The 23,682-nt window shown below is 38.0% G+C and overlaps 1 protein-coding gene across 1 annotated transcript in view; it reads right to left on the reverse strand.

The window, feature by feature from the left end:
- Nucleotides 1-8,645: 8,645 nt before the first annotated feature.
- The window catches only part of LOC143025995 (uncharacterized), a 40,098-nt gene continuing 25,061 nt past the window's right edge, over nt 8,646-23,682 (reverse strand). The window contains exons 6-7 of the mRNA XM_076185980.1: nt 23,406-23,678; nt 8,646-12,455 (exon numbers count right to left, since the gene is read on the reverse strand). Coding sequence (XP_076042095.1) covers nt 10,693-12,455; nt 23,406-23,678 — 2,036 coding nt within the window. The 3' untranslated portion in view covers nt 8,646-10,692. The remainder of the gene's footprint in view (nt 12,456-23,405; nt 23,679-23,682) is intronic.

The following is a 23,682-nucleotide window of genomic DNA, read 5'->3' on the forward strand; positions in this document are numbered from 1 at the left end:
GATAGCTTTAGGTAGTTGGGGTCACATGTGGTAGGAAAGGGAGGAGTGGAGGTGGAAGTAAATTGTAGATTGAGAGAATAAACTAAATGCCTTCGGGAATTAAAAAGTATTATACATACATATACCAAGGCTTTTTCCCCCTTCCAAGGGAGGTAGCCAAAAAGGGAAAGGCATAAAAACACTCCCACCCATTTCATCCCTAAATACACTCCACACCCCTCCCACCCTTCCTCTCATCTGAGCACCTCCTGGATGACGGGTCATCCCTGCACCCTGCCCACCGCCCTGGGTCAGAAGCAGTGTCGCAAGACACAGTATATCCACAGCGAGGCCGCTTCATTTAATCGGCGACCCCCCCTCTCCGTCCCCCTTTGCATATAAGGCGAGGACGGGGAGAAATCCCTTCGGGCTGCGTCAAAATTTACTCACACATACTACCCCACCCCCCACTTCCCCGCCCATTCCTCCTCATGCAGTCACAACATCATCCATATACAACCATTCTCCACTCACCTCTGTCTTCCGTCCTCTCCCTTCCTTCCTCAACAGACATTCCCCTCTTCCCCAAAGCCCCCTTCACCCCATCCATCCACCTCATCCTAGGACGTCCCCTCATGTTCACTCCCTCCACATCTGCCTTCCATACCTCTTTTACTAGTCTTTCTTCACTCATTCTTTCCATGTGTCCAAACCATCCTAATATTCTTTCATCAACCCTATCTCCCAAATCCTTTTTCACCCCTGTTCTCCTCCTCACCTCCTCATTTCTCACTCTATCTAGCCTAGTAGAAATATTAAACTGGTAATGGATGCAGATTTATGAAGTGGTGATTGTGCTGACGACATTGCCTGGAGCAGACTTTGAATTTACGAGGATTTTTTTTAATGCACTTGAGATGAAATATCTGAGAATTATGGTAGTGGTTACTAAGTTGAATAGTGAGGAGAATGGGAGTGGAAAAAGAGAGGGCAGATAGAGCTGATGAAATATTATTGGGATGCTTTGGACACGTGGAAAGAACGAGTGATGAAAGATTGGTAAAAAGAGGTGTAGAAGGCAGAGGTGTGGGGAGTGAAATTGAGGGGACGACCGAGGATGTCATGGATGAATGGATGGGGTGAAGGGGGCACTGAGTAAGAGGGGAATGTCTACTGAACAGGAAAGGAAGAAGGCAGGAGATAGGGATGAGAGGAGAATGACGTTGTATGGATGATATTGTGCAAGGAAAGGAGGGGTGAGAGATAGAGGGTGTTTATGTGTGAATTATATTTCTCCGTCTCCTTTCTGCATGAAGGGACAGAGAGAGGGGGGGGGGTCGCTGATAAGTGAAGCAGCCTTGCTGTGGACATACTGTGTCTGGCTGCATTGTGTTTGACTCAGGGCAGTTGTCGGATGCAGGGATGACCCATCATCCACGAGGAGCTGAGATGAAATGGGAGGGGTAGAGGGGGTGGTCGGAGTAAAATGGGTGGGAATAGGAATGTGCCTCTTACTTGGCTACCCCCCTTATAAGGAGATTGGAAAATATGGACTGAGGCCGAGTGAGAGAATTTTGAATAATTTTTTTTAACCAAAAATACTTCTGCAAAAAAAAAAAAAAAAAAAAAAAAAGTAAATAAATAAATAAATGGAAGGATAAATCATGGGAAGAATCCAAGTTATCTAGGATTTAAGAAGATTTGGGGAAAAAAAAAATGCACTGTCTTATCAATGAGCAGCTTGCATGGGCCAATCAATAGGCAATGTGTGCAGGCTAATTACCGCACAGCACATGTGCTTGACCAATCATAAGCCAGTAGGCATGGGCCAATCACCATATACCAAGGCTTTTTCCCCCTTACAAGGGGGATAGCCAAAAAGAAAAAGGCATAAAATCATTCCCACCCATTCCATCCCTGAATACACTCCACCCTCACTCTTATCTTAGCACCTCCTGAATGACGGGTCATCCCTGCACCTTGTCCACTGCCCTGGGTCAGAAGCAGTGTCGCAAGACACAGCACATCCACAGCAAGGCCGCTTCATTAAATCGGCGGCCCCCCCTCTCCGTCCCCCCATTGCATAAAATGAGAGGACGGGGAGAAATCCCTTCAGGCTGCGTCAAATTTTGCTCACACATACTACCTCACCCCCCATCCACCTCATGCTATCACAACATCATCCATATACAACCATTCTCCATTCACCACTGTCTTCTGTCCTCTCCCGTCCTTCCTCAACAGACATTCCCCTCTTCCCCAAAGCCCCCTTCACCTCATCCTAGGACGTCCCCTCATGTTCACTCCCTCCACATCTGCCTTCCACACCTCTTTTACTAGTCTTTCTTCACTCATTCTTTCCATGTGTCCAAACCATCCTAATATTCTTTCATCAACCCTATCTCCCAGCTCCCTTTCCACCCCCGTTCTCCTCCTCACCTCCTCATTTCTCACTCTATCTAGCCTAGTAACCCCCATCATACTTCTCAGACACCTCATCTCAAACACATTCAAACTCCTTCTCTCTTCTTCTCTTATGTTCCATGTTTCTGCCTCATACAGTGCTGTTGGCACAATCACTCCTTCATACAGTCTCCTCTTAGCATCCATTTCCGAATGTCTATTCCTCATTACACTCTTTAATCCACCAAGGCATTTACTCGCTTCTCTCAATCTACATTCTACCTCCACTTTCACTCCACCTTTTCCTGCCACATTTGCACCCAAGTATCTAAAACTATCCACTTCCTCCAGTCGCTCTCCCTTAATGCTCACTTCCAGTCTACTGCCACTTTCACCCCTTGTACATCTCATCACCTTAGTTTTACCCACATTTATCTTTAGCTTTCTTCTATCACATACTCTCCCAAACTCTGTCACCAACTTCCTCAATCCCTCCTCCGATCCTGCCACAAGCGCAGTGTCGTCCGCAAACAACAACTGGCTCACCTCCCACTTTTCTCCATTTTCTTTAACCATCTCCAATCCCTTGCATTTACCTATCGCACTACCCCATCCATGTATAAGTTGAACAGCCAGGGTGACAAAACGCATCCTTGACGAAGTCCCACCTTTACCTCGAACCACTCACTCTCTCCATTTCCAATCCTGACACAAGCTCTACTATTCTCATAAAATCTCTTGACAGCTCCCAGAAGCTTTCCTCCTATCCCGTATATCTTCATAACCTCCCACAATGCCTTTCTGTCTACCCTATCATAAGCCTTTTCCAGATCCATGAAAGCCCAAAAAACATCCTTCCCCTTTCCTATAGCTTTCTCACATATCTGTCTTACCACAAAGATCTGATCCATACAAAAACATATTTACACTCAGATCACAAAGCAAGCATATTGAGACTGACCATCAAGGTCCTCACTACAACACTATAGAAAAAATCTGTCCAAACAGTAGGAAGCAGTTAAGTATGGCCGACTCTTGTATAAGGATGAAAAAGCCCTTGGTATGTAGACAGACGTTCAGGTCACCACCCAGCATTGAAACAATACATACACAGAATTTGCCAGGTCACAGAAACAAACTGCCCCAGATGCAACTGTCATATCAATGACACAGCACTTCATGTTACATTGCCCCACCATGGCAACAGACAAAATTTATTTTCCATAAGTGATTTATGGCCCAATCCAGTGGCTGTTGTTGCTACCTGGGAGACATGGGTCTCCTGCAAGAAAGATCTGGGACACTGGACTGATTGATTATAACTCTTATTTAGCTCTTCTGGGAGACTAATGAGTTTTTGAAGAGCTAAGCAACCCCATGGCTATGGATCTGTCCTTCCCCACCATCATTGATGTGACATTTTGGTATTAAAGGTAAGAGGAATGTTAATGTTAGATACTACGAGGAAAGGTACTACAGCAGTTGATTTTACTGTTAGTCTCAATCACTTCCTCACATTTTGCATTTACTTTTCTGGTGGCAGACAATCTCAAGAAGCACTGTGTAGAGGTGTGGGAACAGTCATCCTCTGAACAAGAAAGTCTAGCTCCCAGTTATCAATATCTTCAATAAATCTCCACCAGGTAGATGAGTGGACTATTGCATAAATTCATCATTTATACCCTTTTGTCCTACTTATGAAAAATTATATCATATTTGTGCCATAGAATCATCAATCTATAGTGCTGCTACGGGAAGATCCATATTTCTGAAACCCAGCTGAAATATATGCATAATTCATATTATCATCCTAAAACAAATATAGGCTTGAAATAAAACTATAAAGGTAGAAAATTAATATATTGGAATCACAAGGCTGAAATCTGCATCGGTATTGGCTAAACTTGTCAGTACAAAATAAACATGTTAGATAAGAGCATACAATTTTGATTACTATTAATCAATAATAGTTAACAATTCATTCTCACTGGTCACTTGCCCACTGGATCAAAAGATGTATATAAACGTTATGAGTGGGTTATTCTACACTAGTTATGGGTACCTGTACAAGGGACCTATGATGGGCTCCTGCAAGATGGATGGCAGAGAATCATCTTTCTTTCACCCATCTTCAAAACTCATTAATACCCTTGTCTCCATCTGGAAGTGAAGCCCCAAGGGGCTGGTACTGAAGTCTCTGGACTTACACTTTCCTTCACATAAAAAATGACAACTGGCAACTGCTCCCTTCTTCCTACTACTATAAGCCAGTGACATAAAAACATATCCCACACTAATCCAACACTGACTGCAATCCAGTTTCTTTCTGTGGAGACCTATGGATAGGCCTGTGGACCATTGCCAGCTACTGTGGGGATGTGGGTTTCCGACTAATGAAACTTGAGTGTAAGGGGAGACAGGTGGAATGTCTGATCATTATCTGGTGGAAGGAAAATTGAGAGTGGATGTAAAGTGAAGAGAAAGGAGGGAAGTAGGGAGGTGCTAAGAAACTAAGTTGAATGATAACGGGAAGGTGGATGAATACAAGGTGAAACGAAGATATATATGAGGTAGTGAAAGAGAGAGGGGATAGTGAAAAAAAAAAAAAAGTGTTTCAAGGAGGAAGCATTAAAGTATGCAAATGTGCAATCAAGAGAATGTATGGGAACAGAAGGAAGGGTAGTTAATGGTTGAATGAAGAGGTGAGTGTGGTAATGAAAGACAACAGGGATACAAGGAATGGCTACAGATAAGAAACGAGGAAACATATCAGATACAGAGTGTAGAGGATGAAAAAGTGTAATGTGAGGGAGGCCAAGAGGAGAGTGGTTGTGAGGTGGGGCAGGTGTGTCAGAATTCGGAAAGAAATAACAAGATGTTTTGGAAGGAAGTAAAAGTCCAGTACAGGGGTGAGGGTGATCAGTGTAGATGGAAGAGATGACTGAGAAGGCTGCACAGTATTTCTAGGAATTGCTGAATGTAAAAGAGGGACAGGGAGGGTCTGACTATAATAGTGAGAGATGCAAGGAGAATGAATATAACAGGTGAGAATGATAAGGCTCTTGCAAAAGTGGAGATACAAGTAGCACTGAAAGAAATGAATGGAGGAAAGGCACCTGGATTGGATGGATGTCATGTGGAATGTCTGACAAAGGATGTAGTATAAATTGTGGCTAGTGAAATTGTTCAATGCATGTTGAAATGAAGGAAGTGTTCCAAAATATGAAGTACATATATAGTCCTGCTATATATGAGGTTATAGAAAAGTATGAATGTACTAGTTTTTGAGGGGACTGTTGAGTGTGGTGGGTTAGGTGTATGATCATTGTTAATTGAAAGGATTAAGAGGGGAACAGAGGGAGTGCCTTGGGAAGAGCAGTGTAGGTTTAAAAGATGAGGGTGAGTAGATCAGTTTTTGTGGTAAGACAGATATGTGAAATAATACCAAAAGGATTGAAAGTATGTTAGACTTATAGGAATTTAGAGGTGTATGACTGTGTCAGTTACACATAAAAAATAGGGAGGAGTCAGTTAAAAAGGAGTCAAAAGTTTTCATACGAGTAGTAGGGCATGTGTGAAGGCCAGGAATTGAGAGATTGATTGGTTTGAGGAGAATGCGGAACTGTCGAGGTTTGATGCAGAAGTGGTGCAGAAGGTAAACACAAGTGCTAGGCACAATTTTGGAATTGGTGGATAAGAATGGAGAAATGAACCAGTTATTTGTGGATAACATTGCACTTATGGATGATTATGAGAAAAATAAACCAGCTGGTGAGTGAGTTTGGAAAGGGTATATGGGAGAAGAATGTTGTGAGCAAATGTGGGCAAAGGTAAAGTGATGAGATGCATGAGGGATGGTGATGGTGTTGGATTGAATGAAGTGTAAAAGGAAAGAGGCTTGTGAAAGTGGAGAGTTTTAAGTGTTTGTGGTTTCAAGTGGTGGTGAATGGAGGAGTGGATACCGAAATCAATTAGAGAATAATGGAAAAAAGTTATATCTGGGTAGAATAAACAATGTTTTTGAGAAACAGGTATTTGGAGATGAATGTGCAGAGGCTTAGTGTAGGACTTATGGTCTCTTGCAGTCTCCTTCCATTCTTTATGTTCTTATGAAAGATAGACTATATCCACTGTGTTATATGACACAAAGACTTAGAATATAAGGGAGACAAGGAGGAAGTGATTGAACATATTCTGAGATGAAACATTTGAGGAAAATGAGAGGAATGGATCCAGAACTCTGGAGATGAGGTAGAATCGGGTGAGAAAGCTGTCAGATAGGATAGATTGAAGAGCCAAGATGGTTTTAGTATATGGGAAGAATGAATGAGGAAAGGTAGGAAAAAGGGTATTCTCTTATGCTTTGTAACTTTTTCTTTTTTATGAAGAGTGAGGGGAGGGGGAAGTCACTATATGATGAAAGGGTGGTTTGACTGGTTTGTGGAAGCGCTACAAATGAAGCAAGTAAAAATGAAGAGAAATGACAAAACAGGAAAGATGATAAGATGTCAAATTGAGTTGGAAAATATGACAGGGAAGCAAAAAATATAGGGAGTGTGGATGAGGAAAGTAAAAAAGGTACAATGGCATAAAGAAGGGGCAGGAGATGGGGAATGGGGATATAAAGAAGGGTGGGTGAGAAAGTGAGAGGGGAGGGGGAGAGAAGGATATATGGAGGGTTTTGTGATGTACATATATACACAATATTTTTATGCTAAGTCTCAAGCTTCTCCACTCCATGTTCTTCATTCATATGATCACAACATTCTCCTAGATGATGATGGAGAGAGAGAGAGAGAGAGAGAGAGAGAGAGAGAGAGAGAGAGAGAGAGAGAGAGAAATATATATATATTATATATATATATACATACACACACACATTCCAATAATTTAGGTTTAAGATCATAAGAGTACATACAAAATCCGTTGGGTTAACTGTTGTCTATATAAAAAAAAATTCTTCCAAACATTTCTTCATCATAGTAAAGGGAAATACTACTACAAAGTTAAACAGCTATATAATTCTAATGTCAATAATTTTAAAAAATTCCTTTGATATAAGAAAGTGAACTATACAAATGGAAGTTGTATAGCCCCATGGAAATGCATTTGTCACTACTTCACAGCAGTTACAAATTAACAATTTACACTTTTTTGCAGAGATAATCTGAGCTTTATTTTACATAACAGCTACTCTCCATACCAATTTAATTTTCAGTGTTCTTTCACAAAGTACCACAATAAGTATTTGGCTAAAACATAGTATTGCTATTGCTAAAAACTGTCATATGATGAAGTGATTGCAGTGGCTAGTCTTATAAATATATGCAAAAAAGAAAATCAGTACTGAACACAGTACTGCTAACTAATGTTGTCATCACATAATGTAAAGTTTTGAAGAGCTGCAACAAATGTATACTTGTATGGTCAATATTTAACATTTGATCATAAAACTGTAAATATTTCCAGAGCCATTACAGATGTTAATCCATATATGACAGACCACAATCCTTACACCTTAAATTGTCTATCATAAACTCATTCCATAAAGTTACAAGCACCATACTTAACATGTAAGGTGCTATCTTGCTAAAAATAAATTATCTGGTGGGATGATCAGTCTATTTTTAACCCGTAAATTGCAACATTGCTTATATGGGGACAAGACCTGAAGTGCAACATACCTTATACAAAGGCATGGCCTGAAGTGTCACATGCCTCATGAAAGACGGTACACAATGCAATTTCCAGTGCATGGAAGTAATGATTAAATTCTATTATCATTATTATTACTATTATTATTATTATTATTATTATTATTATTAGAAGAAGAAGAAGAAGAAGAAAAGAAGAAAAGAAGAAGAAAAGAAAGAAGAAGAAAAGAGGAAGAAAAGAAAGAAAAGAAAGAAGAAGAAAAAGGAAGAAAAAGGAAGAAAAAAGAAGAAAAGAAGAAGAAAAGAAGAAGAAAAAGAGGAAGAAAAAGAAGAAGAAGAAGAAGAAGAAGAAGAAGAAGAAGAAGAAGAAGAAGAAGAAGAAGAAGAAGAAGAAGAAGAAAGAAGAGACGAAGAAGAAGAAGAAGAAGAAGAAGAAGAAGAAGAAGAAGAAGAAGAAGAAGAAGAAGAAGAAGAAGAAGAAGAAGAAGAAGAAGAAGAAGAAGAAGAAGAAGAAGAAGAAGAAGAAGAAGAAGAAGAAGAAGAAGAAGAAGAAGAAGAAGAAGAAGAAGAAGAAGAAGAAGAAGAAGAAGAAGAAGAAGAAGAAGAAGAAGAAGAAGAAGAAGAAGAAGAAGAAGAAGAAGAAGAAGAAGAAGAAGAAGAAGAAGTGCATAAAACATAAAAATATGTATTGCTGCTCCATGTTCCACTCTGCACCAGAATCACCTCTGTAGGGGTGCTGACTACACAATTTTTTTGTAGTCGACATTCAATATTCTAGGGACTTTAGTGACATCCCTACAGGCCATTTGCACAGCAATCTCCAAGAGAGAGAGAGTGAGAGAGAAGAAAGAAAGAGAAAGAGAGAGATAGAAAGAGAGTTGATCACTTTTAATTTCTACTATCCCTCCATTCTGTTATCCTCCTTACATTTCCCCTTCCTCACCTCCATGATTACACTTTTCAGCACAAGAATGTCCCCACAGACAAAATCATTTAATCCTGCTCTTCTCTGACTTTAGCATAAGTCTAGCTACAAAGACAGATGCCAACTTAACAAAAAGTAAGGTGAGTAATGGCTTCAAATTTTGCATGCATTAATACATGGTGATATTCTCATTCACTTGTGGGGAAAAATTAAAAAAAAGATAAGAACATATACATATGTAGTATACATCGAAGGGATTTGTAACACTTTAAAATTTGGTGCATTTTACTAGGAAAATGAAAAGAAAGAAAAAAATTATATACATACATAAATGGTCCTTATTGGGTCTCCATCAATTTTCCTAGGAATAAAGAAAAAACATCTCGTGGATGTTTGCAGTTTGACTATCGAGAAAAATAATAATATCCAATACATGTCTAAAATCAGTCGTGAGCTACCTCAACAGTCTACATTTTACTTAAATTTCCCTACACCTTGGATCCAAGTCTGTCATATAAATAATGAGAAAATAAGATAAACAGGTCCATGATTTCCTTGGTTTCATAATGATAAATTATCGTAAGTTTCAATAGTTTGGTGCATTTATCCAGTAAATGCAAAGTTTGCAGACGTCAAGGATCACTGAAGTCTATCAAATTGTCAAGTTAATCATAGAATGCCCAACACTAACAAAGTACAAACAGAGGTACAAAGTTTCTTCCTTGTATAATTCATGAACAGGGTTGTTCACTGGCTTCTTTGAGGCCACAGGTCATTTACAAGAGAAAACAAAGGCAACACTTCAACTAAATTAATACTCAATTGGTTACTCAGTAAGGCTTCCAATCTATGAGAGGCACCACTAAATTTTAGAATTCTTTGATTTCAATGATATTCAGGATCACCCAGAGTAACAAATGTCAGCATCATGTTCATAGCAATATCATTCCAAAAATAGGTCCTGTCAGCCAATTATCACAAACTAAATTGGAAATTGGAGCCATCCAATAAGCATATATGACAAAATGTCTACCTGACATGTCAAATTATTTACCAAGATCAAATATTGATCAATTAATACTGCTGATTGATTGCTCTGTTGTGTTATTATTTTGCTAAATAACCAGTTCACCATGGCACACTTATTGTAATCACCTTAATACTCAATGTACAATTAAACCAATTACAGTGGGGTCCCCATACACAAACACTTTGTTATATGAACAAACTGGATAATGAATCTTTTCTTAAAAACTCAAATTCGCATAATGAGCTGAAATTCGAACAATGAACAGTGAGTAGAATGTGTGTGTGTGGCTAGGAGCTGCCCCAATCAGCTCAGTTGCCATAATGTACTCATTTTGTATTGTATCTTGTGAACTCACAAATTTTCACACTGTATATTAAGGATAATAATGTTTTTTACTAAAAACATACACAGTTCAATGATTACTCACTCGCATGACAAACAATCATGTTATATAATGGGACTCAAGAACAGATTAAATTTGTATAGAAACCCCACTGTATTATCCAACAAGATTATTTCAAAGATTGTTACATGATGGGACCACATTCATTATGAATTTTTTTTTCTACACAACACAACCATAGGCAATGAAAAGTAACTGCTAATGAGGAATAATGATCTAGTTTAGCAATATACAAATATTAATAAACTTCTTTTTCTTATGACTTTGCAGATCCCAGAAATCACTTATGCCTTGTGACTTAATGGTAATATGTTAAATGAACACTTTCATTTGGCTGCTGAGGCTGATGTGACAGGATGTGTGTATGTTGTGAAAGATTGTGAGGCTGTGAAAGGTTCTGAGGTTGTGATAAATTTTGGGGTTGTGAGAGATTTTGGGGTTCTGAAAGCGTCTGTGGCTGTGAAAGATTCTGAGGTAAACTGTGGTGCTGAGATAGGTTTTGAGGTTGTGATAAGTTATGAGGTTGAGAGGCAGAGAGGTGATGTGTGTGGGCCAAGGGATGCCCTGATGCTGGCTGCAGCTGGATTGAAATGATTTGCTGCTGGAATTCCTGCTCAACCTGATGATTCGACAGATTCTCTGGCAATGATAGAGGATTGTCATCAGCCTCATTGTGCCCCTCATTTTGATGTAGGACATGACGTTCATCCTCTGGGTGATGAAGGATTTGGTGCTCCTGCTGGTGGTGGTGGTGGTACTTGGCAGGGATGGTAACTACTGTAGCTGAGGCATAGTCAAGTTGCACTAGAGGAGCTGGGTCATCCACGTCCTCAGAAGTTTCTTCGTTCACTGCCAAGGGATTAATGGGAATAATCTCTCCTTCTTCCTCATCTTCTTCTTCTTCTTCCTCCTCCTCTTCCTCTTCTTCTTCCTTCAGTGAGTCTTCATCCAATTCAACAACAACAGATTTCCTCTTTCGTCTTGAGTAAAACGTCTTACGGCTTCTTTTCCTTCCGCGTTTTTTGTTCTTTGAGCCTTTGGGACGTCCTCGGGGTCGCTTGGGCTTCTCAGGATCATCAGCATCTTTGGCCCTTGTTGAAGGAATAGGCTTTCTACCTGGAGGTTTCTTAGCTCCTGGTTTTTTCCATCGTTTTCTGTACCCATCATTTCCACAGTACTTAGACTTGTGTTTAGTAATATATGATTTATCCTTAAACCACTTGTTGCAGATATCACATTGGAATGGCTTTTCCCCTGTGTGCACCTTGTAGTGGTCTGTCAACCATGACTTACATACAAACCCTCGTCCACAATGTTCACATTTAAAGGGACAGTCACCTTTATGGATACGGAGATGGTTCCTGAGTGTTGTGCTGGAGGAGAAGGACTTGGTGCACTCCGTGCACTGATATGGGCGTTCCCCTGTGTGCACACGCATATGACTTGGTAGATGTGAACTCTGTGCAAAGGTCTTACCACATACCCCACACATGTAAGGCCGCTCCCCTGTATGCAGACGTTTATGGGTTCGAAGGTTGGATCTAGCAGCAAATGCAGCTCCACATTCATCACAGTTAAAGGGCCGTTCTCCTGTATGTGTACGCATATGCTCAGCCAAATTAGCCCCACAAGCCAGAGACTTGCCACATTCTTCACACTGTACACGCTCTCCATTGGCTGTGCGCACACGAGGTCGTGTCACCACCTTGTTCCCACGGACTGACATATCTGGGCTGTCATTATCAGACAGTGAAGTGGGTGGGGGACTTGGTTGGTGGCGTTGCACAGCAGGCACCTGGTGTGGCGCTGGAGGTGGTGCTGGGGCTGTGGTTGGTGAAGTAGTCGTGGTTAGCTGCACAGGCTGCATTTGGGTTACAGCAAGATCAAAATGTATACCCTGCACCTGCTGGCTCAGCTGGCGAGCCACAGTATTCCCACCCCCACCCCCCATGTCCAGCTGTGCAGATGGTGTCACGAGGAAATCCTCAAGGGCGTTATAGTTATAGGCATTCATGGTTGTGCCACGGTACTGATCCATCCTAATGCCCAATACGTTGCTCTCTTAGCCAAGTATCACTTGTCCTGGCTGCATCACAGACCTATCTGAAATACAGAGTGGAATAATCAATTTTGTGTAGACCCTAGGTATCAGTTGCAATTGCTTCTCAGACACGCATGCTCATACTTAGAGGTAAGCCCTTTGAATGGATACAGGATTTCACAATGAAGGGTAAGATGTCAAGATGGAGGATGGGTTGATTATGAATCCTATAATGTTCTTGATACATACATATATACATGCCAGAAGGGCTTTTCTTCCTCGTAAAGAGTGTAGCCAAGTCAAACCATGGACCCAATATACACCTATCCAAAACCTATTCACTGCCCCTCCCATTTTAACCTACCATACCACTAGTGTCAGATCCACTGCAATGAGACAGAGCACCTCTACAGCTGGGCCTGACAGCCAGATCTGGTTTAACCTCATTGCTTCAATATATGGCTCTCCTTATCCCACCCTTCATCCATTTTGATAAATTCATAGATCAAACAAGAATATCCCCTTTGGACTCTATAATTTCTGGTTCTAGGACAACTGCCCCCGGGACAATTGCCCCCCGACAACTGCCCCCGGGACAATTGCCCCCGTAGGACAACTGCCCCCCGGACAACTGCCCCTTGGATAATTGCCCTGGAATTTATTGCCATTTACGTAATTACTTTTTAGTAATTGCCTAATTAAGTAACGATTACATAATCGGTCGTACAAGTTATTGTTGCATAATTACTGTCTAGTCAAACAAATGTTTGGCAGCGTCTCCTTTTATTTTCAACATCAACAAACATTAGCCTACTGGAGAAATCAGATAATTGGTTTGGAGACGGTACTTTTAAGATTGTACCCGAGTTATTTTACCAATTGTACACTATTCATTGTTTAACTTCTGAAAGAGTTATTCCGTGTGTGTATGCTGTGTTACCAAATAAACAACAAGCAACATATGAAGATATCCTCCAATAACTCCTCACAATAAACCCTAGACTTAATCCAAAGACCTTCCTAATAGACTTTGAACAAGCTGCTAGGAGTGCTATTGAAGAGATCTTCCCCAACGTAACCGTTAAAGGATGTTTTTACCACTTATCTCAAAGCATATACCGTAAGGTGCAAAATGAAGGTCTCCAAACTAAATACCAAACTGACACCGATTTCTCCCTACAAATCCGTATGATTCCTGCTTTGGCGTTTGTTCCCCCAGAAAAAGTTATTGAAGCATTTGAGAAACTACAAGAGATGTTACCACCTGAGGCTGATGCTATAATAGATTATTTTGAAGATACATACATCGGCAGAAGACGTCGACATACAAGGAGGCAGCCACGTTTCCCTGTAAGCATGTGGAGTATGTATACTTGTGTTGTTGAAGCTTTACCTCGAACAAACAACGCGTTAGAAGGATGGCATAACCATATGCAAGCAAGCGTTACGTCATTTCATCCAAATATATGGAAATTTCTGGGGGTGTTGAAGAGAGAACAGGCACTATCCAGCGTCATAATCAATCAAATACTTGCTGGGCAGTCAGTACCTCCTAAGCGGAGACGCTATCAGGATTCTAGCATAAGAATAGCAAACATTGTGCAAGACTTTCAGAACCGCGATGTATTGGAATTTTTGAGATACATAACCCACAATTTAAAATTTTAGTAGTTAAATCCTTTTTCAATATTTTTGCAACTTATATATGTACAAATTTGAGTATAGGCTATAATGTTATCTTTTTAAAATCATGTATTTTTATTAACAATAATAAAACATTGGTTTTAATAGTTCTTATTTACTACCATTTCTCTATGAAGAATTTTTTTTATAAATAGTTACTCAGGAAATTACTAGAAAGTAATTACGTAAATGGCAACAAATTTGAGTATATAATGTTATCTTTTCAAAATCATGTACTTTTATTAACAATAATAAAACATTGTTTTAATAGTTCTTATTTACTACCATTTCTCTATGAAGATTTTTTTTTATAAATAGTTACTCAGGAAATTACTAGAAAGTAATTACGTAATTGGCAACAAATTCCAGGGCAATTGTCGGGGTAGTTGTCGGGGCAAATGTCCAGGGGGTAGTTGTCGGGGGCAGTTGTCCTACGGGGGCAATTGTCCCGGGGGCAGTTGTCGGGGGGGCAATTGTCCCGGGGGCAGTTTTCCTGATACCATAATTTCTTCATTCATTTACAACTACAGCCCATTCACTCCAATCTTTTGCACTCTATCTTCCTTGCTTGACAGACATTCCTCTTGTATTCAATCCACCTCATTTTTGGTTTTACCTTCAAGTTCAGTCCATCCACTTCTGCTTTCCACATTTTTTTTTTTTAGTCTTTCTTCACTCATCACCTCCATGACCAAACCACCTCAGCACTCTTTGATCTACCCTATCTCATAACCTTCTTTCTACATTCATTCTCTGGCTCACTGCCACATTTTTCAATCTATTCATCCTCATCACACTTACTATATTTCTCTAACATTTCAACTCAAATAAATTTAGGCTCCTCCTTTCTGCTTCTTTCAAATTCCAAGTTCTTAACTGGAGAAATTTTATGCTCTTTGTATCAAATGTTATCTGTCAATAGCTTTGGAAGTGCAATATTTTGGAAATGGGCAAAATTAAGAAGAGACTATCATGGAATTATACAATGAGAAGTAGAACAAAAGCAAGTGTTGATTATGAATAATTTGTCATGTGAAAAACATATAATGGATAATGAGAGAGATGTATCTACTCATGAATGCATGAGTTGCAAAAAAAAAAAAAAAAAAAAAAAAAAAAAAAAAAAAGAGGGCAGGTTATCACCCCATTAGAAGTAGTGATGAAGCAATGTATCCAACACGATTTAAAAAGATATTGCTGGGTAATGCCTTGTTATACAGATACAACAGAAAAATTAATTAGAAAAAAAGTAGAAAATGTAACTTACATTTTTTTTGGTGGACCAGAAATTCTTGTTATGAAAATGATCCAAAGTTTTAAAATTTTATATAATTTAGTCAGTTTACTCTTAACATAAATTTGCTCTGAATTATTAAAAAATGCAGGTTTTATAACTTAGTGTATGAACTTCACAAATAAGGTACCTTCACAAATAAGGTTAATGTACTTAATGGTACTGATACATAAATCCCGCATTTCATTTCATTTTTTCTTATAGCAACATACTAAAACAAGCTTTACAGAAAATGCAATAAGAAATACTTACCATTATGTATATCACTCATTTTTTGATGAATCTGCAGCCATATTCTCTAACTCATCAGTCCTTTCTGTGGAATAAGTTAAATCTAATTAACTAAATTTCTGTTACACAAAAACGTATTCTATTCTTTAAATTAATAAACTCTACAAGTATCAAGAGACACAACAGAAAAAAAAAGCTGCATTTTATTTTCTATTTCAGCTGTTAATAATTTTCTAGTCTTTTTATCTGCACACATAATACCTTTTCTGGAATAAAGTTAATCATCACTTTTGTTCCAATCAAATTTTCTGATGATTATATTTTGTTATGGATTGTTCTTATGGTCTTATGTATTTTTTCTTTTTTTAGCTTACTTGTTAATGCTTTTCCTTTATGTTCCACGAGATATTGTCCTCAAGGATAGAAGTATTGGTCATTATCAACAGAACACAATAATATCACTTCAATACTTGTCTTCTGGCTACTGGGATCCATGGGTCTTTTGCAAGAGACCTGGGGTAATGAACTGACTGTTCCCCCCCCCTTTTTTTTGCGATTAATTTGTTCTGAGATTTCTTTGTGTTATATCTGCCCCTATCTTGTTCTGTCAAATTCCTATTACCCGTAGATCTAGTATGTTTTAATAGGGGAGGTCCTGGTGTCTAACTTGGACTTTTTTCAGGCTCTGGGCATATTTTATTTGTCTTCTATAACAGATGTGTGATCTGTTCTGTAGCTCTATCTATGGATGGGTACTAGGTTATGTTGAAATTTACTGATCCTTTGCTTTGTCCTCTCTGGGGAAAGCCTTGTAATGAAGGGTTTACCGGAGTGGACAAATTAAATAGAATAGAAAAGTTTCTGATTTATATTACTTAGAGTTGATACTTATAAACTTAAAATGATATGTTTATTCCAGTACAGTCCCAACAACTCATGCTATGATGAAGTTAATGCATAAAAAAAGGGGAGGGGAGAAAAGTAAACTTTATATAGAAAGGATACTGAAAGACTCAAAAGAAATCAAATATAAGTGTATTGCGGTCTAGTTCAAAAAGGAAAAACCTATTGTACACGTATATCGATTACTCGTATTACTTAAACACATGTATATATAAAACAAAATATTTCTTTCTAAGCTAATAATTTCTAAACTGACTAATTGTTAGTCAAATTCTCTATAATGACAATCTTGTGCCTTATCATATGTGCATCACATGCACAAACACTTGAGAACACATATGCACTTGCTAGAAGGAAAAATTTATTTCCTCTGCTGTGTAGTTTGAAATATATTATAAATTCAATGACAAGTGCAAATATAGTTTACAATGCAAATGGCACAGAAAGGAAAGATTAGGCACACAAATCCACATGAGTGCAATCATATCTACCAAGCAGCAAGGTTCCATATATACATACCACTGTACATCTATTTATAACTGCATATTACAATTTATACACAATATATATACCAAAATCCTTCTGAAGCATTACTGTATATAAAACACAAACATAAAAGAAAAACTGTACATACTTGTCCACTTAATTGTGGATTAATCACCACAAAGGAATGTCCTCTGTTTCATTCCTAAAACATACTGGATTAACTGCAGCACCTGCACTGTTGAAACAAAATATTGCCAGCTTTTGTGTCAACTAAGTTTCAACCTTCTCATATTTGTACATTCTGTTTTTGTATGACAAGAACAATTGCACTGATACTGATATCATGGCATACTTCAAAGGTAAAAGACATTCTGTCATGTGTGGGTACATTACTTAAACCAACGATTATTATTCCATGTCAGTTAATGCAGCTTGATTATTTCTTAAAGTATGAACCTATGCTCTTAAATAAAGGTGGTGCATATCACAAAGAGAAGAGGTAAAATGCATTCACAGAAAAATGTAAAACTTTAGGCATCTTTGTTCTAAGATAATCATTAGAGATTCCTAATTCTGTCATAAATATAATGTTATAATGAAGCTTCATAAAAAAAAAACACTCACTGAAATTAAGTGGACCAGATCCTTTACTCTGACCCAGAACAAACTACTTTTTTTTTTTCCCCTAAAAGCTTCAGTGAATCAAATTAATCTACTGGCATTAATAAATCCTATAAATATCAATTCAAGCCTACATATGTTAAATATAGCTGGTAGCATACCATAATGTCATGAACAGTTTGCTATGTATATTATAAAGGTTGCATATTTCATTAAATGTTAATGCATTGATTCTATATAATGTGAAATTTGATGTATGGCAAAGGTAGTAATTTATACTGATATGATACATTAATTTATCATAATACACTATATATAAAATAAACTTTGTACAATATCCAATCTCACATTATTTCAACTCAAAAATCTTACTTTTAAAAGGTCAGAATACACAATGGGAGAAACCTTTTCAAAACTCCAATCAGAGTAAATAAGTAAGTATAGCTGACTATTCACACAAAATATCTTTTGCTATTTAACTTGAATTTAGGCAAAAAAACATTATTTTTGAATAAATCATCTGCATTTCAAAAACAGCTTCAACTATCATCAGGCCCATTCAGGGGTCTTTGGAATTGTTATGTATGAGTAGCCAAAAATTGGTATTCACATGCCATTGACAAACACTGAATCTATTGAATAGCTGTGGTCTAAATTTTCTCAAAGCTATTCAATAGATTCAATATTTACAAATTCCAAACAATGGCATGTGAATAGCAATGTTTCACTACTCATACGTCACACTTCCAAAGATTCCCAGCAATGGCTGAAGCCATTTACAAAGTGCAGACAATTTATTTAGAGTTGAAAAATAACATTTTTGTTGCCGTTCAAGTGTAATAGCAAAAATATTTTGTGGTAATGGTTGGCAATGTTTTTTTTTATTTACTCTGCTCGGAGTTTTGAAAAGGTATCTACCATTGTGTATTCTGACCTTTAATGGTGTCTTGCTTACTTGCTTTTTCATCAAATATTTCCACACAAGTTACAATACAGCTTATACTCCAGCATCAAAAGTTTTGTATCTGATTTTTCCCCAAAACTGTAACTGTGTCTTGCTGCACTGCTTCTGACCCGGGCCAGTGGGCAGAGATGACCCTTCATACATGAGGAGCTAAGATGTGGAGGTGGGAAAGGGTGATGAATGAGAGTGGAAAGGGTGGGAGTGGGTATATGCCTTTTGACTGGCTACCTCCCTTATGAGGGGTGGGAAAAGACATGGTACATAGATAATAGTAACTATTGGTGTCAGCTTTGCCCTAAGTATTCTGAATTCTTGAGCAAGAATTCACCAGAAACTGCTGAATTGGAAAAAACCTGAATCATGAAAGTGTAACCTGAATCCTGACTTACAAGAAAGAGAGAGAGGGGAGGGAGGTGATTGATCGAGGAGGAGAAAGAGAGAGAGAGAGAGAGAGAACCAAACTATTTCCCATTAAAGCATCCATGCAAATTACTATTTGGTGTCACTTAGAGTGGTTGGCTGGTGTCTTATGGGTTGAAGTGGCAAAACAAGGAAACAGCAGACCTTTAGGCCCATGGGGGCCAGACAGAAGAGAAAAAAAAACAACTAATAATAGTATATTCCACCCTCTGCTATTGCAGTTTTAGCTATTACATTTCTCTGGTAGTCTACCTAAAAAATAATAAATAAAGTAAAATAAATAAAATACAAATAAATAAATAAATGCACCTCAAATGCAGTGTGCTACATTATCACCATGTGTGAAGTGACTAATGTTATTGACTTCCCACAGCTTGTGCCTTCTTGCTATTCCTGCCTTGCCATTATTCAATTTTACATTGCTTCACAATGGAGTGATGGCTCCCTTGTTCAATAATGACTCACTCATCCATTCATACTTGCTTTTGTTCACATTCTCTCATTCCTGCTTATTTACCCTTATTTGCTAACTTGATCTTGCTTGCTCAAACACTTCTTTCACTTGTTTACTTATACATTTATTCTCATGTGCTCTTGCTGTCACTCTCTTCCTCCTACTCAGAGTTGTTGTGATGTCATGGCATTTGAATGCCAGCAGTCTGCACTTTCTCATCATTCCTGCCTCACCATCATCTTAATACGAGATTCTTATTTTCAAGGTTTCTTTTTTTTTTCTAATAAAGATATGTTACTATTTCATTCTATGGTTAACAATGCCAAAAATCAGTCAATGTGGGTAGTCATGACACATATTAATATATTAGTCAAGTTCAGTTTGACTCTCATTTTCAGTTGCTGTATGCTGACAGCAAAATCAATTTTGTATGACTGCAGAGGGTTAGCTGTGATGATAATAACAATAATGATAACCAATCAATCTGTTGCCCTTGGTCTCTAGCAGAATAAAGGTTGCTATCACAGATATATATAAAAGATGTTTAGTTGGGGAATGCTTAAGAGTCTGCCATAGTCGATCAATCAATTGCCTTGACTTTTGCCGACTGGAAATTAATAGTCCCATGACAACCAGTAATGGTGTCTAGGTTCTCCCACTGATCCCTCTGGGAAGAAACATTAGACAATGTTTAAGTCACTGATTGGAAGTGGTAGAAAGAGGGGAGCAGTCACTTGCTGTCAGCTCTCCTTGTGCATAAAGTTGGTGGAAATAAAGATAAAGATAAATCCCAGCCATGAGGAGCTGGCACTTTCTCTAAATAGAAAGAGGAAATTGATGGAGTCTAAAGATATGTGGCCGGCAGATCTTTGTATTCTATTTTATCATATTTTCCCCTTTTTATGGTAACCACACCAATGCTAAATACTCCAGTCTATACCAGATCATAAAGTATTTGTACAGATATAAATGTATATACGTATATGCACATATGTATGTGGGCTTCAAAGTTCCATGCACACTGTTCCAACAATCATGTGTATAATGTGGATTCTCATTTCTTTTACCTACTTACGAGGTGAGGGTGGCAGTAAGCAAGAGGTAAGTTTGATAAAAACACAGGTAAGAGGAACTGAATACTTTTAACCATTTAGGGTTACATGTAACAGAGAATGGAGGAGTGGGAGTGAAGGTAATGTGTGAAAGTGACAGAAGCAAGTAAATGTTGTGGGGGAATGAAAAATGTCAGGAGAAATGGGTACCTGGGGATGCATTCAGAGAAGACTGTATGAAGGGGTGATTCTGCCACTAACACTGTACGGGGCAGAGACTTGGAATTTATGGGAGGCAAAAATAAGTAATCTAAACGTGCTTGAGAAATATGGTGGGCATTATGAGGCTGGATAGTGAGAAATGAAAAGGTGAGGAGAGAAGGGGTGGAAAGGGAGCTGGCAGATAGAAAATGAGAGAATATTGGGATGGTTTGCACACACAGAAAGAATGAGGAAAGAATAGCAAAAAGTGTGGTAGGCAGAGGTGGATGAAGTGAACTTGAAGAGAAGACCAAGAATGAGATGGTTAGATGAGGTGAAGGGAGCTTTGAGCAAAAGGGAAATGTATGTTGAGAAAGAAGAGGAGAAGGCAAAAGATAAGTGCAAGTGGAGAGTGGGTGTGAATGGAATATAAATTGATACAGCCTGTTGTCATCTACTTTAACATGAGGGGATAAGAAGGGAAGGTCACTGTTTAAATGAAGTGGCTGACCCTGCTGTGGATATGCTGTGTCTTACTGTATTGCTTGCAACCCAGCTACTGGGCAAGGGCCAGATATGATGCTTCATCAACAAGGAGCTAAGATGGATGGGAGTGGGTTCGGGGAGGGTGGGTCCATGCCTTGGCTGGCTATCTCCCTTAAAAGGAGGAAGAAGCCTATTGGTATACAGACAGACAAAACTTTTACCTACTTCATAGAACATTCTAAAGTATCTCATAATCAGAAATAGAGCTCAAGAAAGGTTAAGACATGAAAACTAAAGGTGCTACAAAACATTCTATGCACCAAAAGGCCTTTTATTTGTTTTACTATACAGACTTTCATTGCAGGACTAGGCTAGTATTGCATTAATAGGAGAGTTTCTTTTATTGTTAAACTTTTCATTCAATACCAATTTTTTTTTTTAAATGAAAATTATATAAAAATCATTGAGTGAAGGTGCTACACAAGCTTTTTAATACCTACACTTGTCTATAGTATCCACCAGTGGCACACATATATTACACTAGTCCTGTGTTTACAATCAATGGCAACCACTTTGGAAACAAATAATAACTCAATGTCGAGAAGAAAGTGATCTAGTAGTCTATGAAATATTAAGTTTAATTCCTTTTTTTAATCATTCAAATTTTAGTTTCTCATGAAAATCTAACTAATGAGCACTGGCTAGTAATTAACTCAAGATGTTTAACAGAAAACAACCACGATACAAAAATTATCACCATGTTTACGATTAACCAATTATAGCAAAAGGTGGTATGCATTATTTATGCTTGCAATTACTTCACATTCCTGTTAATGTAATTTCTGACCTTTTTTCACAATTTATCATTATTCTTGAAAAAGGAACAAGTCACTAGGACATACAATATAAATATCAGAGGTATTTAAAGCATATGTTTGTCTATGAACAGCCAATCATTTACTTCCACTGTTATCCAGTTACTCATTCTCCATTTGTGTGCAAATCATTCCATTGAATAAAATTTTTGAAAACAATATCTTTATATGAAATTTCATGTGGCTGCACAAGAATAATGCAGTATCTGGGTATTTAGTGTCAGTTTAGAAGGAAAATCTTACAGATGATTCTCCTACTCAAATGGAAGGATCAGATGTCTGTACACTGCCCAATGGGGCTCCTGTAACCTGTATGTATGTTATACATGATGTATAGGATGGCTGCTCTTTTTACTCATCTATTTTTTTTTTTTTTTTAAAGGAGTGTGGGATTCCAGGTTTATCCTATACATGGTAATATAAAGTACCAAAAGGACTCATATTACAAATACTAATTTATCACTTTTTCAAATCATCCGTTAACAAGGCATCCTCGAACATGAAATCATGATGATGGGTGCGTATAAAAGATGTACAGCGAACCCACAAAAGTCATGAGCAAGAAGCACAAAAAACACTAATGTTAGAAATGGGAATTTTGGGTATTGTGTAAAATTTGTGAATTGCAGTGCTTGAATTGTGGAAATTGCAAGCCAACTACATATACATATGTGTGTGTGTGTGTGTGTATATATATATATATATATATATATACATACATACATATATTGACACACACACACACAAATATATCCCTTTTAAGGAAAGAGGCCTAGTCAATACCCACATTCTCATCTTACAAAAATAAAATCTTTCTAACCACTCCTCCCAATAAAGAAAGTAATATATTTGCTTAATATTTTGGTAAAGGCTCAGCCAATTTTACACCTAATTTAAATTGACTTCAAACAATACACCCATCACTTAATGGAAATTCTTTTCTTATTTCTCCTACTAATTCACAAAATATATTTCCATGCAATATGCACCTTCATTTCCCAACCACAATTCACACATTCTAACTTTCAACAATTCACTTAGTCTACTCACACATACCTTGTTTACTAATCATTCACTTGATCCCACTGCACCACTTCTAATTTAGATGGATAGTATATTTACTTGTACCCCTGTTTTATCCATGCTTTCATCCAATCTCCATTATCTAAGAGTTGCAATGGTACTTTTTCTTTCCTTCTCTCATATCGAACTGCTCGATTTCTTCTTTGAACTTCTAACCTTTCTTCTTCTTCTTCTTCCTCTTCCTCTTCCTCCTCTTCTTCCTCCTCCTCATCTTCACTGTGTACAGACTGCAATTCATCCTCATCTTTCATAAACACAATGTCATCTGCATCTTCAACAGAGTTAAATGTTGATGATTTCTTCCCTGTGCTCGCTTTCCTTGTAGATGGTTTCTTACTAGCCGATTTCTGCCACCGTTTACGATACCCATCATTACCACAGTATTTCTTCTTGTGCTTGGAAAGATAGTTTGCATATTTAAAACGCTTGTGGCACTGGTCACATTGGTAGGGTTTATCACGACTATGTACAATCATGTGCTCGTTCAGTCCTGA

The sequence above is a fragment of the Oratosquilla oratoria genome, chromosome 6 (assembly GCF_046742065.1).
Source record: "Oratosquilla oratoria isolate Oo_2021 chromosome 6, ASM4674206v1, whole genome shotgun sequence".
Classification (NCBI taxonomy): Eukaryota; Metazoa; Arthropoda; class Malacostraca; order Stomatopoda; family Squillidae; genus Oratosquilla; species Oratosquilla oratoria.